This window comes from Drosophila tropicalis, unplaced genomic scaffold (assembly GCF_018151085.1).
Source record: "Drosophila tropicalis isolate 14030-0801.00 unplaced genomic scaffold, ASM1815108v1 contig_845, whole genome shotgun sequence".
NCBI lineage: Eukaryota > Metazoa > Arthropoda > Insecta > Diptera > Drosophilidae > Drosophila > Drosophila tropicalis.
The window spans coordinates 4,062,941-4,078,115 of record NW_027173338.1 but is presented as its reverse complement, the minus strand read 5'-3'; the positions used below and the strand labels follow the sequence as shown (position 1 = coordinate 4,078,115).

The following is a 15,175-nucleotide window of genomic DNA, read 5'->3' as shown; positions in this document are numbered from 1 at the left end:
GGTTTAGAACGGAAGCAATTTGTGTTCCACAAAAAACATGATATGGCGAGAGAACCGGAATTGGAATCGGAATCGGAGACAGAGTCAAAGTTGGAGGTGGAGTCGAAGTCAAACAACAACAAACAACGCGAATGAGACCGAAAAGTCAACATATTTTTTCATTTCCCTTCCAGTCGGGACGCAGCCCAATCCCCTCGAACAGACACACAGGTAACATCAACTGCAAAATTGCGACTTTTATGCAGGAGGTTGTTTGGCTTTTTTCTCTCACTGTGTGTGGGTGGCTGGGTGGTTTGGTTGTTTGCTTTAGCCACAGTGAGCGCAGTAAGTTTACTTACCGTAGGTTTTCTTCGTTTTTTCTTCATTTGATTTCATCTTCTGGTGCTGGTGGGCGACAAATGAAGGCAATTCATTTGGCATGCGGCTTAAACTTGTCCCTGCAAAATGCACAACTGCTGCGAGTTGGTCCTGTGGTGAATCGTTCTAGTGTTGCTGTTCCTGCTGCTCCTGCTGTTCCATCTACTGCGGTTTGGTTGGATAAAGTTTTTCGCCTTTACATTGGCGGCCGCCGCCTGTCGAAATGAGTTGCGCGTTTTAAGTTGCAATTAAGCGCCGTTCGGTGTACGGCGCACTGTGTTTGCTCTTATCCCCAGCAACAGTTTCTGTTTTCCAGCTCGCCTGGGGGCCAATGAATTTCGATGCGGTTCTTATGGAGGTCCCACTGTCTTTCTTTCATTTCTGCTTCCTCTGCCCCTCTGTCTTTGTTTCTGTCTCGCGATTTAAAACGTTAGTTAAGATTGGCGACTCGTTTACTTTAAGAGATGTTGTATTTTGAAGCATACTTTGCGGCTGTAGTTGTTATTTGCAACTATAATATGGTAATATTTAAAATAGTAGTAGGAATATGCTTACAAATTTATAGAAATAATTAGAAATATTAATCTGACTAAGACTCATTGATTCAAGATGCTAAAAATCGACTCGGAAAAGGAAAATTTATTAAGATATTAAATATATTTGTAAACAGTTTTCTTGGAAATTCAGGAATTTTAAATTTGAGATTTTGGTCGAATGAACATTTGCACTGATTTGATTATAATTTGTTGATCCCAGCTTATCCACAAACGCCATGTGTCGTCTTCAATTGTATAATATCTGCCATTGAGGTTTCTAATGCGTAAATAAAAAAATATTATAATTGTTAATTTTCAATTACATAAAAAGAAATAAACTAGTTACTTACGGTCCCTTGCAATCATTGTACCACCAGGCACCGAACCATTCTGGGTTACAATCAATGTCAAGTAAATGATTAGTTTGTTGGTCGTAAGTTGTGAACTTTTGATTCAAACCAAAGATCATTTGATCTGAGAGTGTGCCTCTGAATTCGCCCAACGATTCCAACTTGTATTGACTGGCTTCATTTCCAATTTTAAAATTATCATAGCTAGCGAATCCTGCCACTCCCACGAATTCTTCAACTTGTATATATAGTTCATAGGATTGGGTTTTGGTAATGTGATGCAATTTATCGAGGCCAATGAAAAATTCGCCATCTAATTGACCAAAACCATTACGAAATTCAGTCCAACTTCTGTTAAAGTTTACGCTACCATCAAATCGCTTTTGGATAACTATCCACCCGCCTCCATCTAGATCTCCATTGCAGAGAGCAGAAAATGGAGTCATTTTGGGAATGCCAATTAAATGAGAACCCGATAAGTGACCTTTGCAACCGGTTGTCGATATTTTTCCTCTGCATTCGATTAGTTTGCTTTCAGTTTCATATGAGTTTACTAAATGGTTTTCAATTAAATTATTTTTAAGTGCTATCTGATCTTGAGCTTCATCCAGTTTTTGTTTATATGATGACACTTGATATTTTAGATTTTTCAAATCGTTGCCTATATTATCCTTTAGTAATTTACAACTTTCCACTTCCTGGCTTTTTGACTTAAGTTCTCTTTCCAAATTGACTCTTAAGTTTGATAGATCATTTTGGCATTTCCCCATCTGAATTTGATAGGCTTGAGCCTCTTCTGTTTTATTTAAAGATCCAATATGAATTGCATTGACTAACTGACCAATAAGTTTCAGCAAATGTTCATTTGTTTGTCGAAGATTTTGAATTGTTGTATGTTGCTCATCAGCTTGACTCATTCTTAATTCTCTCCCTATCTTAATTATTTCTTCTTCGTTTTGTTTCACTTCGTTTGATTTTATCTTCTCGATTAATTCGATTATGTAAGTTAGTGGAGGCTTGAGCGACTTCAAGCAATTGGGTTCATGAAAATTCCCTTCGGGATACATGATCCCATCATCCTATCAACACAATTATTAATCAGAATAAATTTCACTTCTCACTATTTAATTCTTCACTTACCCAAAAGTCATTCATATCAAAAGACGATGTCGCTTTTATTTGCATGAATCCCAGAAAAAGTAACAGGCCAGAAAAAGAAAGCATTCTCGAAAGTATAGTAATTCTAATTATTTTATTCTAAATTGTTTGCCACTTGCCAGACGCATCAGCGATAAAGTCTAAAAAAGCAATGATTTCAATTTAGAAATACTCATTGAATTATGGGCTAGGCTTCTTTCAAATAATGTGTGCTGAGATAAGGTTTGCGAGTAATACATGGGAAGATTCATTTATTATCAGTAGTTTGTTCAAAAGTACTTAATCTTGTGCCAAAAGTAAGAGAAAGTATCACTGATTAAACTTGAATTGTTTGCCGGAAGCTCTTTGCTCAACTAATTCTACTTTTTAACATCATAAAAGAATAATTTTCAAGTACTTAATACAAATGCAAATAATCCAGTTGTGTTTGTTTAATATGCTTAAAATATCATTTATTAATAGTAATGTTTAAAAAAAGTTTACTCATAAATTTGTACAACATATAAATAAAAAATTTAAAAATAGAACAGAACAAAAGAACTGCTTATTGAATTTGATGATTAATCGTTCCAGGTCATGATGATGATATGGGATTATTTGGAGGTGCCTGAGTTGATGCATCCTGAAAAGGATGTTGGGATCAGAGCGTACAATTGTTTGTTGTTGTTGTTGTTATTAAAAAAAATGGTCATCACAGTCAAATGAAAATTGAAAATTTATTTGTGACATCAGCAATCATCACGCAGTAATCATTTCGCTGCTCAAAGTAGTGGCTAAGACATCAGCATCATCCTCTTGATTTACGATGTCGTCTTGAATTCTTTCCTCAATCCGTTCCTCTGTTGTCCCCGTTGTTTCTATAGAAGCTGGAGTAGTGACTTCTGTTGTTGTTGTAGTTGCTGTTGTTGTTGTTGGATTCAGCATCATTAGACCGTGTGGCAGATGGACATTTGGTGGTAAATTTTGTATTTGATTTTGTATGGTTTGCTGTCGCTTTTGAAATTGCATGGCCAGGTATTGGGCTAAATTTGCCGTTAATTTGGCTTTATGATTCTCCACTCTACGTATATTCCTAACCAGACGATTATAGACCAAAGGTTTGACATCAATGGCCCATAGGAAATCCAAATGATTAAATTTCTCCATCGGCACCAAATACTTGTCCACAACATTGGGCAGCTCGCGGGCCAAACGATCCACCCCAGTTGTCGACACCAATAGATCATTGACCGAGTAGTAAAGTGCCACTGGCACCTTCACACGCGATAGATCATAGTCCGGCGGTGTTATGCGATTATATTCCAATTGATTACGCAAATAGCCACGATCAAATTTACGAAAATGTCCCGATTTCATCAATTGTCCAAAATGTTCCAGCTGCTTAATGGAGGCACCGGATGGTGTGTGGCTCAGCATTACCGGCAACATGGTCTACAAAAATGAAGTTGAGTAAAGTTAGTGTAAAACGTTTTCAAATCCTTGCCTTTAGAATTCTTCTTTTGGTTGTATCACAATCTGCGATTATTCTGTCTTTACAATTTAGAATAGAGACAGATAATCCCCTGAATGTTTAGCAGTTACATATTTATCCCTGACCTATACTCAACCCAAAATCCCCAAACGCAATAATTGACCGCAAAGTTAAACACCCGCAGATTTCGTACAATTCATTGTTCACCCACAAAATTTGCAATCCGTTGCCCTCGTGAAGCCGAAGCCTCGCCTCCGCGACCCCTATGTAACTTGAATTACATGAATCGAAGTCAGGTAGGTGGGCTTACTATGCCATTATCTATGTTCCCATTACGAGGACCAGGGGGAATCGGTGATGGAAGGTTGTTGGGTACAACTTCTTGTTATTCTCATTGTTGTTCGAAATTGGCATAATTAACTGGGTCCACGTGGAGTGGAGCGATGGCACAAGTGGAGGTGGAGGCGATACGGCGACAATGCATGCAAATTAGGTGCTACTCTGTGACCTAACATGAACCCTTGTCCTCATCGTTGGAGGCAACAATTCACCCAGTGGAGAGGAGCGTGGGTGTGGGCACACATGCATGGAAACATAGTCTAAGTTCAGGTTAAGAGTTCAGTGAGGCGTGTGAGTACGAATTGGTGTGTTGTTCAATTCTTACAGAAAGTGTCTAATTATTAAGCAATTTCGGATGAACAAGTGTGCTAATTAGGCAATCGGGTATTGGAGAATAATTATGATATTTAATTATTTAAGAATTGGTTCAGTATAAGTTCTCCTGTTATGGAGAAACGAGTAAATAATCGTAAGCAATTCCGTGACTGATTGCTGATGGAAACAAAGAAAACGAGGTGAGCTTTTTTTACCTTATTCAACTGCTCCGAATTGTAGCCGGCAACTAAAAACAAAATATTCGAACACACATCCTGCGTCATGGCATTATCGTGGCATACAACCTGACTATGATCCACTAAGAATTTGGTATTTGGCATAAATTCGGTGATGCGAAGCATTCTGGTGGCAGCCTAAAAGAAAGAAAACACAAACCACTTGCAACACACAATTTCTCATTAAAGTCCATTGAATTACCGTTAAAAAGTCCAAGAAAAGAACCAAAGTACGAAACAGAGGACTCTTCATATCGTGTATGTAGGCAATCGGGGCCAGGGCGTGCATTGAGAGAATTTTCTGTGTATAAGCTGGTTGTTCCGAGCATAGGACCCAAAATATGGCCGTACCCTGAGAGTGACCAATATAATGCAATTGCTCATATCCAGTTTTACTCAAAATATAATCAATATTAGCTGGTAAATCATATTTGCCCATCTCATGGAATGTGAAATCCCAGAACTCCTGATAATCACTATTCAAACTTGTATGATTCTTCGAATAGCGATTACCCCGCGAATTGCCCATCCAAACATCGTAGCCCAAATCGGAGAGCATGTAACCTTAAAGAGATTTAGAATAATCTTTAGAAAATTTGATTAATTACTTGTTAATTTGAGCTTACCCAAGCCCGATTTGGGTCCCATTAGCACCCAAGTGGCCGATGTATCCAATATGCCATGCATCAAGAGCACCGGTTGAGCTCCCTTCTTGGGTATACGATGCATTTCCAGTATATAGCCATCTTTTGTATATATCGTATGCGTTTCCGAGGGATAACCATATTTGCGTATTAACTTTGGCTGAAGAAGACAAAACATAAAATGGGGGGGATAGGTGTTAGGATCGATCTAAATCAACATAGTGTGAAATTGAGTTTCTTTCTGTGCTTGTTTTGGTTTCATTCTCTGTTCTCTTCTTTTTTTTTGCTTTTCTTCTGCTGTTTTCAATTTGCATAGTTCAGTGGTTAGCTTCAGGTGAAAGAAGAACCCGTGACTCTAACTCTAGCTCTTTCAGCATCATCATCATCATCATCATCATTATAATCATAGTCATCCACGTTGTCTGCAGCTTTAACCACAGTCATTTTGGCCTAATGAATTTTAATTTGTGGCATCAACAAGTTAATCAAGTTAAACAGATGATGACGACGACGACTACCAGACTACGATGATGTTGTTTGTGGTAGGATACCAGAGAGACAGACGGAAAGACAGAGAGGGGGCTAAGTAAATTGTTTATGGTAGCAAAAAGCAAATATGGTAAGGCAGTGTGGAAGAGGAGGGGATTGGAGGGCAAATGCAAATGGTATGTCTCAAGAGTTAAATGAGTTTTTAGGGCCAAAACGATTCACCATCATTTTCATAGCAAATATTAGTTTATATAAAAAATTAGTTTACAAATACGCTTAAGTTGGAAATTTCTACTTAGCTAGAGTGCATTAAATAAATTAAAATCTTTGGCAAAATTTCTATAGATCGATATTTGAAATTTATTAAGTTTAGGCAATAATAGCTTTTAACATTTAGATCAAGATGATAAAAAAAAGAATTTGTATGTACAAATAACTAAACTTTAACTTATTTTTATTAAAATTTTCTTATAATATAATCAAATAATCATTTAAGAAGAACAAACTCTTTCACTTATTTTAACAACTTGTTTTCTAGGATATTTAGAATTCGTTTACTTCCTTTCTAATTACACAATTAAGTTATTCATAACTATATTTGTGGCTTATCTGATGTCTGAAACCGCAAACACGTGCCTTAATAAAAAGCTTTCTTTATTAACACACATAAAATGTAAGACAATTCGAATTGTGGTTGATTTCGTCATACCCTGTAGAGAAGCATGACATCTAATTCAAGTCTTAGATTCCAATTAGTTTGGCATTACTTTCTATTGTTGCAATAACTAGAGCATAAATTTTAGTCACCGATGTTAGGGTCATGAAGCGATCAACGTTCTAGATAAAAGCAGAATCTAAACTATACAAACAAACTTAGTAATGTAGTAATTATTTAATTATACTCAACATAAGAATGGGTGACACAGACTAAGGGAACTCTTTCGTCAATGTTCCAACTAAACTGTTCAAATATTAAAACTTAAGTAATCTCTCTTTCTGAAACCTTTCAAATACTCTTTCACTCAATCATAGAGTATAGTAATATTCAAGTTATTATAAAGCATTATGATCGTGCAAGATTAAAGAATTTCATAAATTGAATATTTCAATCACGTATTTATCATACGCACTGTATGACAGCATAGACACATAACATACAAACATCAAACAAAAAATCGAAAATAAAAATATCAACATTTTCCGGCTAGTTTTTTTTTTTTATAGTTTTCAACTTTTTCGTGATTATTTTGATAAGTTTAGGGAGTTATATAAGCCATCAATGAAATAGTCCGAGAAAAATAAAGTTATAAACACGCGATTACACAAATAATCCAAAAATAAAATGAAAAGTCAGAGAAGTAAAGCGATTGCGAGAGAGAGGTAGAGGTAGTGATAAAAAGAGAGGGAGAGAAGCTGTTCGGCATTTTAATTAACCTTGGCAGCAAATTGTGTGGAATATAAACAAAGCCAAAAATACAATTGCAATTGGCCAACTGACTTTGCCGGCTCGCTAGGTCTGGCAAGGTGGTCCGCAGTCGGTGGTCGTTCGTTGGAAGAAGGGGGATTAGACCCCACCAACATATGATGAGGAAGTGGTACGCAGCCCACAAGTAATTCGGTGAAATATTTCAATTTTAACACCCTTCCAGAGCTTGGGTATTATGATGATAATAAGATGTTTGTAAATGAATTCTTTAACCTATCAATCTGTATCAAAATCTTCCTCTGGGCAGTTTAAATATAAACTGAGAGTGATCTTTTGCTTTTTTGTTCCCTAGAATTTAAGACTGAAGATGTAAGGATCCAACCTACATTGATTGATTGCAGGTGTGATATCAACCTTAGTAAGGGTATTTAAAGTTCAGTGCTCTGAAATAATCTTCCGGGATCTATCTATTCCCACTTTGTACGCATATATGTATATCAGTTTTGTGGCTAAATTTCCGAATTCCTTTGTTTGAAGAATGAATAAAGAGAAGCAAGAAATCACAAAAAAAAACACGTTACAGCATTATCAAAATAAACATTAACATTTTGTTTGTCGGTTTGACACACTTTTCTGTGCAAAAAAATTTTTGGCCAACAGTGCGAAAGATGGAGGAGAGAGAAAAAAGGCAACCCGAAACAGATGCAACAAAATGCAAGCCCACAAATTGTGAAAGACAACAAAAATGTTTGGCAATAAAAAGTCACACAGCTGAAATTTATGTTTTCTTTTTCATATTTTCATATTTTTTAACAAACTTTGTAGTTTTTTTTGTTTATGGTTGAAAATAAATCTTCACACTCTTTTTTCTTTGGAGTTTTTAAGGTGCGAGATTACTTTTAATTTATATAAATTATTAAATTATTGTTGTTTAGGCCATAAACTTTTCAGGTTATAAAGTACATAAAGGCTTTTCTGTCATGGACTTAAAAGTCCAGCTAACGCTAAGGAAATTCGCAACACAAGTTCTGAAATCATTTGGAAAGTGAAAGCTACCAGGGTTAATCCAAATTTTTCAAACTTCCTATTTAAAGTTTTAAAATAAATGTCTGGACTAATGTTATAAGCGAGACTCCTTAGTAGAGTATTATACTAAAGGAAAACTACATCCTTAGCTCTGAAACTTCATTCGATCTGAAAAACAAAGATATCACTGCTTTAGTTTTCAGTTTTCACTGCCTTTAACTCAATCAGAATGAATAAAGTAACTGAACAATTGGTTAACCATTTACAATTGTTTGATTGGCGTACAATTTGGCCTTAAATATTTTATTGCACATTTGTATTTGTTTTGTGGAACTCAATCAAAAACACTAATTGAAACGTATTGTGGCATAGTTCAATAAATTTGATTGATTCGAAATGTATAAAAATATGAGGCGAAAAAGTGAACAATTTCATGTTTATTTATGTTGATGCAAAAACTAAATTCATGTAAATAATCGAAGAATATTGAAATGTTTATTTTTACGCCAATTTACACACACAAAGTAAACACAAACAAAAAAATAAAAACAAACAATAATAACAAAGATAACAAAATGTTGGAAAAACTATAATTAAATAAATAAAGTAAACGAGCGACGAGAAAAGAGAGAGAGAGAGACAACGTCGCCGACCTATGCCAATATGAAAGATATTTTGTTTGCCTTTTTTTTTTTTTGTTTTTCTTTCGTTTTTTATTCATCGCCGAGTTTTAGCCGCGTTTCATTTTTATGGCTTTTACTGTTTCACTAACTGAATATGTTTCTCTTTTTTCATAGTTTTTTTTTTTTTTTTGGTAGCAAAAACTTGATTAGCACCTACAAAAACTGACAATTCGAAACTCAAACTCAATCATGACCCACTAATTTGTGCGGTTTGTGTCCATGCTAATTGGTGAAGTATAAAAAACATTCGTGCTGTAAGTTAGAGGCTTTCGACCTTTGTATACCTTTTAGGAAATAGATGAAACCTTTGGAGAAAACATCGAAATATACCAAATATTGTAAAGTTAGCTGCAGCAGTTAATGAATTTTTTATTAACTTTACCTAGAACATGGAATGATTTTTAACAAATGAACATAAATTGAATAAATGTATGCCTATATCCAACAAAATCAAACCAATCTGAACTACTTCGTTCACGATATTCACTTTACAGATACTTATAGAATACCTAATACTTAAATATTTCTGTTCTACTTTTATTTCGTATTGAACTAGCATTCAGTCTGAATGCCTAATTAGTTCACCTCTAGCTCTCATTATTGCGACTGCTATTCACCGTCCGAACAAGTTCAAATGAGACTTAAAACTGACATCGAGAAAACAACTAACTAACTGTCTTGCTCTTCAAGTTTACTGATTGCTAGCAATAATGATATATCATCGATCAGCTTTACTGATTACAAGTACCTACTTAATAATGAAGTACTCAAGTAACAACAATCTCCATACACCCAATTGCCTGAAAGGTCACAGGGTATTAAAATCAAAAACGATTTCAAGTGATATTCATGCAAAGACATTTTGGGCGTTGCATGTGATCTTTCATCTGCCATCTTTAGTACCGAAATCGCCTTCCAATGTTGTCATTTCAATGCAAATTTTTAGTGTCAACTTTTTTTTTTATTTTGCTGTCTGTGATTTGTAGTTTGTCTTATTTGTGTTTGTCTTGGGCTTCATTTGCATAAAACACTTTTGCTTTTTGTTTGACTTGTTGATGTCGAGCTGTTGAGCTGAGCTGAGCTTGAGTTGACTTGAGTTGAGGCCTGTCAACGCTACCAACCTCAAAATTGGTAGTGCTCATTTTGTAACTGACCTTGATAATGACTTCGATTCGATATCCGATGCTGCCGATCGACATCATCATCATCATCATCATTGTTATTATTATTATTACTATAGACTGAATTGCCGTTCGAAGCGTCTCGATCTGTTCAAAGAGATCGTGGGCTCGATTTTAACCAGTTTGCCCGTTTTATTAGACCAAACTGACATCGTTTTAATGACACCGAAAGCAAACCACTGAAAAAGTCTGTCTTAAAGGTTAATCACATTTGAACTTGTGTGCTTTGATTTGCCGGTTTGATCTAGAGCAAATGCCAATTGATTGACTGATTGATGGCCATTTTTTAGGTGAAGGCGAATTGCTAAGATTTTTTTAAACAAATTGAATATGACATTTCCATAAAATTGTAACGAAATTAACAAAGAGTTCAATTGTTTGAATGGAATAACATGATTTATAACTTTTGAATCTAATTTTGAAATTAACCTTGAGCTGAGATGGGAGCTACCTTAACTCAAATTTAGATCATTTTAATTTCCGTTCACATAATAATTTTTTACCAACTAAATATGGTATTAACAAATGTCTTGAAGATTTGAACAACAATTCACACACTTTATTTACAATGATTACCCAATTTTGTTTAGTTTTTTTTTTTTTTGGGAGAGGGTGGCAAGAAAATGGGTACCACTTTGGGCGGGTCAACAAACAGTTTGGATGGGGTGAAAATTGCTAAAGCCAATAAACCAACCAAAAACAGAGTTAACAACTGAAATTATTAACAACTGAGAGACACTGAGAGACATATAACGTAATGTAATTTATGCGATTTACGTGATTCGTGATAGTTGCTATTGCCATTGTGGTTGTTGTTATGCAGACAGACAGGCCAAAAAGACACAGAAATTGTCAACGAACTACAGTGGAAAAAAGTGAATCTTATGCAAAGTCATGGGCTTGGGCTTGGGCTCGGGTTTGAGTTTGAGTTTGGGTTTGGGCCTGGTCAATGTAACCGAAACGAACTACAATAAAAAACATAAAGAAACAGAAAAAAAAAACAAAAACTTTAACAATTTCTGCACGTTGCCAAATTGCATAATCAAACATTTAAGACAGACAAAGAGACAAAGAGAGAAAGAGTGAGTGAGTGATAGTAAGCCAGATACACCTCTTTATGGCCAACAAATTGAAAATTTGTCAAATACTTTAACAGTAATCACTATGCAATTAGGCTAACTTGACCACGTTTCAAGCAATGACAATACCTGACTGACTTTGAAATATGGGTTAACATGCAAACAGACTCCCCCCGCCTCGTCCCCGCCACCCATTTCCTTTACACCCCCTCATCCATGTCAAATGTCACTAAAGTAATGCCTTACTCTAATCGCCACAATAAGGAAATAGTTTTTTCCTTTTTTTTTCTTTTTGTCTTTTGGGCATTTGATTTTGGTTTTTGTTTTCGGCTCGGCTTGACTTGGTTTGCTTTGATTTCGTTTGCCGTGCCTTTGTTTTGGCAAATATTCAAAAAAACAGAAGAAATAGGTTGTTTATTTTTTTTTTTCTTACACGTTTTGCCTTAATTTGAATTTAAAGATTTCCGCATTGCATTTGGCAAGGAAAGCAAAAAGTTTTGTAAATTAATGTCATTGAGGTGTTGAAAACTTTGCTTGAAACTTTATAAAAACAGCATCCAATTGCATTTTTTAATAATTTAATAAAAAAGTGAGTAATTTAGCAGATATCCAAAAACAAAATTATTGAAATCACTTCTTATAAATCTTTATTAAATGCTCTTGTTATTATATTTAACATTCTACAATTGAATATAAGACACTTCCTTTATTACATAAGTTCATCTAATTAAAAATCTATAAGTGCCTTGAAGTTGTTTCTTTAAAAGGTTGATAGATTTTAGTTTAATATTTTTATGAATGAAATTTTATTAACTTTTAGGAAATTTTAATTTATTTTCATTCATGTATTAGCTGACAGAACGTATTGGCACTCAGGCGTATCTGAATTTCGATAGCATTACACTCATACCTTCGATTATATCACTCTCTTTCTCTCATTGCATTTCTTAACAATTAAAGTTTTAGTAGATATTTCAACTCTTACGCAGGTTTTTTTTTGTATTTTAAAGGCTGTGGGTTAGGTCACTCAATAAAGTCGAAATCAAGCATTATCAACAGCCATAAAAAGTCAACAAAATTCACACGCGTTACGACAGTTTCCCTGGTACTCCCTTCAACCTAATGCAATTGCCCTTACCCCCCGGTTTTTTTTGGCTTTCCTAGCGGCAACTGCAGTTAGTCATGTTAGTTGGTCATAAAAAAAGGCTTAGCCAACTTCACGTGCTGAGCGGGCATTATCAAAATAAAGTTATCACCCAGAAAATGTCAATGAACTGGGAGACGAAAAAAAAAAGAATACAGAATAAAGAAAAAAAACTTTCTTTCTATAGCAAGTGAAAAGTGTAAAAAGTGACATAGAAAATATGGCTTTTTGAATAGAAGTTCCGCTCAATGAAATGACTTACCGTTATGAGTGAAGCATCTTCCAAGACATCCGATTTAAGATTGCGTCCAGCTCCAGCTAGATTGGCATTACTCGATAGCAATACGGAATTGAGAAGATTCTTAAAACTGAGCGATGTATAGCTAAAGGGCGAGAGTATGGTAAACGCATTGGCCGGCCCACAATTTTGTAGGGCAATCAAACAATGCAATAGTAGAGAGCACAAAAGGCGTCTCCTCCAGCTGTTGTCACTAGGCCAAAACATCGGAGCAGGTGGGAACAAAGACAAACAAGACAAAGGTGGACGAGGAGGTGGGGGAAAGGGGAGCCTAAAAAAAATTGGCAAATGCAACAAACTTGTGGCAGCTTGGCACTTAAGCGTAACGGTTACGTCGTCATTAACTTTTTTTTTCCTCTCACACTATTTCTCTGGCACACACACTTTATTTAATATGGCTCTCCTTTTCTCTCTTGCTCTGTGGCACCATAAGTCGTTGCTTTCGTCACAAATGTTATGCAGATTTTTCTACGTTTTCTAAGAATTTACGAAATAACCGCCACTTGTTTAGGACAAATCGTTGATTGATTTTCTTTTCTTGTTTTAGAGAAAACATCCACGCGGATCGCTGTATAACCGTCTCGTCTGAGCTTCGTCACTCAACTGTATGTGAGCTCGATCATTGAAGTCTTGAGCTAGGTTTAGGTAGCTGGCAACTTGTTTGATTTCGGTTTGTGGTTTAAGGTGGGCTCAACACGTTGTCTCGGCTACTGCAAGTACAAGATAAATACTTAAGATTCGCTTTGAAATAATCTGTTTAGTATTGAGTTTCTAAGTTCTTTTTTTACAGTTTTGGCAACTAATTTATTTGATTTTTAATGATTATTTTGAAAAATCTACTTTTCTTAGCAGCTGACCCACCCTGCGTATACGTGTTTTTGTGCGTATTTTCGTGTTTTTTTTCTTGAACCACCCTAATGCATACCTCCATATGTATATAAAGAGCAAACTAGACTTAGCACGCATACAACTTGTTGGATTTCATTGTGGATTGTGTGTGAGGATGGTAAGTTTTGTTTTTTTTTTGAGAAAAACAATATCAATTTTTTAAGGTAATCTGTATGGAAAATAGATCAATATTTTATGATAACTTATTTAACTTTGAACATTTAAACAAATACCTTCAGACATGATTTTGTTTGAGTAACTCTAAAAGGATGTGGGTGGCCAATGTCATTTATGATGGATTTTTTTTTTTGCGTTTTTGCATTTTAAGTGACTGTCGAAGTTTCAATCTAGATTTTGTGCCGTGATTTAGTCGAATGAGAAATATGACCAACAAAATTTATTTTTTCTAACAACATTGGTGGAAAATATTCAATATTGGCTTTAAATAGATCGAAAATAGCTTAAAATGTTTGTGTAATAATTAAAATTTGTTAATGTTTATAGTAAGATGCAAAAATTATAAAAATATATATATATTAAACAAGCTTCAATTAGGAATTTTGGAATTTTCGGTCTGGCGACTCCATTATTCTAAAATATTCTAAAGAGTCGAAGGTTATTGGATGATCTTGAGTACTTATCATTCTCTGCTATTAATAATAATAATAATAAAGCTAAAGTAAAATAACAAATATCAATTAACTTAAAAAGGATTTCAGGTGAATTCTTGAAAGTTGGGTATTCACTATGAGTATTCCAAAATATTAATTAAGCCTTTTGAAAGACTGTAATTCTTAACAAAATTCTTTATAACATGAAATTGGAACATTTTCTAAACAATTTTAACTAAAAACTTTAGTCAAAGTTTTAACGTTTCTTTATGCAATTTAATTTCTGATAATTTCATCCACCTGATCTCACCTGAGTCTCTCTGTCGTATGAGGCTGAATCGTGTTTGCATCGAACTTGTTGAGAGCTCTTTGGGGGCTTTTCTTGAGTATTTTGGCGCGTGCCAAGTTAGTCATGAGTTGAAATGTTTCCATCATTATTTTCTTTTGTGGATTTTTCTCAGCCTCTGGGCTTGTGTTTGGTGAGTTTATCTAACGGTTTGTTTTCTGATTTCTGTTTCTGTTGTGGCACGTTTGAAATTTGCCTTACTGACTTGGATTCAGATTACGTTTTTTGGTTCGGGTTTTTGATTTTGGACGCCGCCGCTGCCGACGCTGCCTCTCAATTGCTGCCGTCAAGGTAATTGCAATTGTTCATTGTTTTTTATATTTTTTTACTTTATTTTTGTTGGTTTGTTTGTGGCTCCCTCCCGTTTTTGGGGTGTTGAAATGGTTACGTTTTGAAAAATTGCAACAAAAATTTATTTCGTGTTGTTGGTTTGACTCTCCCCACCTCGCCTTGTCTCTAAAATATTTCTGTCATATCTTAATGTTACCCATTTTGTTTTGATTGCATGTCATTTTGTATTTGCTATCTGAATGTGTCGTTTCCCATCTTGTGGGGGGGATTATTTAATCGTTTGGGTTATTTTGCCATGATTTTTCTT

At 35.1% G+C, this 15,175-nt stretch overlaps 1 protein-coding gene and 1 long non-coding RNA gene across 2 annotated transcripts; both read right to left on the bottom strand.

Annotated features, from left to right (window-relative positions):
- Positions 1-976: 976 nt before the first annotated feature.
- On the bottom strand, positions 977-1,404 carry LOC137580263 (uncharacterized). Its single transcript, XR_011032992.1, has 2 exons — positions 1,244-1,404; positions 977-1,170 (listed from the first exon to the last, which is right to left on the bottom strand). It is a non-coding gene; the product is annotated as an uncharacterized lncRNA (long non-coding RNA).
- Positions 1,405-2,947: 1,543 nt separating this feature from the next.
- Positions 2,948-13,324, bottom strand: LOC137581121 (lipase 3). The gene is made up of 5 exons (XM_068295291.1): positions 12,697-13,324; positions 5,389-5,566; positions 4,965-5,326; positions 4,742-4,900; positions 2,948-3,832 (listed from the first exon to the last, which is right to left on the bottom strand). The coding sequence occupies exons 1-5, from the start codon at positions 12,937-12,939 to the stop codon at positions 3,140-3,142; spliced, it is 1,635 nt and encodes a 544-aa protein (XP_068151392.1). The 5' UTR covers positions 12,940-13,324; the 3' UTR covers positions 2,948-3,139.
- Positions 13,325-15,175: the final 1,851 nt, after the last annotated feature.

Bases quoted from the DNA above. Each gene is read 5' to 3' on its own strand.
- LOC137581121 (XM_068295291.1), bottom strand. From the start codon at position 12,939: ATGTTTTGGCCTAGTGACAACAGCTGGAGGAGACGCCTTTTGTGCTCT. The intron at 5,327-5,388 runs GTAAGCTCAAAT...AATCTCTTTAAG, and splicing joins GGGACCCAAATCGGGCTTGG to GTTACATGCTCTCCGATTTG. The intron at 3,833-4,741 runs GTAAAAAAAGCT...TCATTTTTGTAG, and splicing joins ATTCGGAGCAGTTGAATAAG to ACCATGTTGCCGGTAATGCT.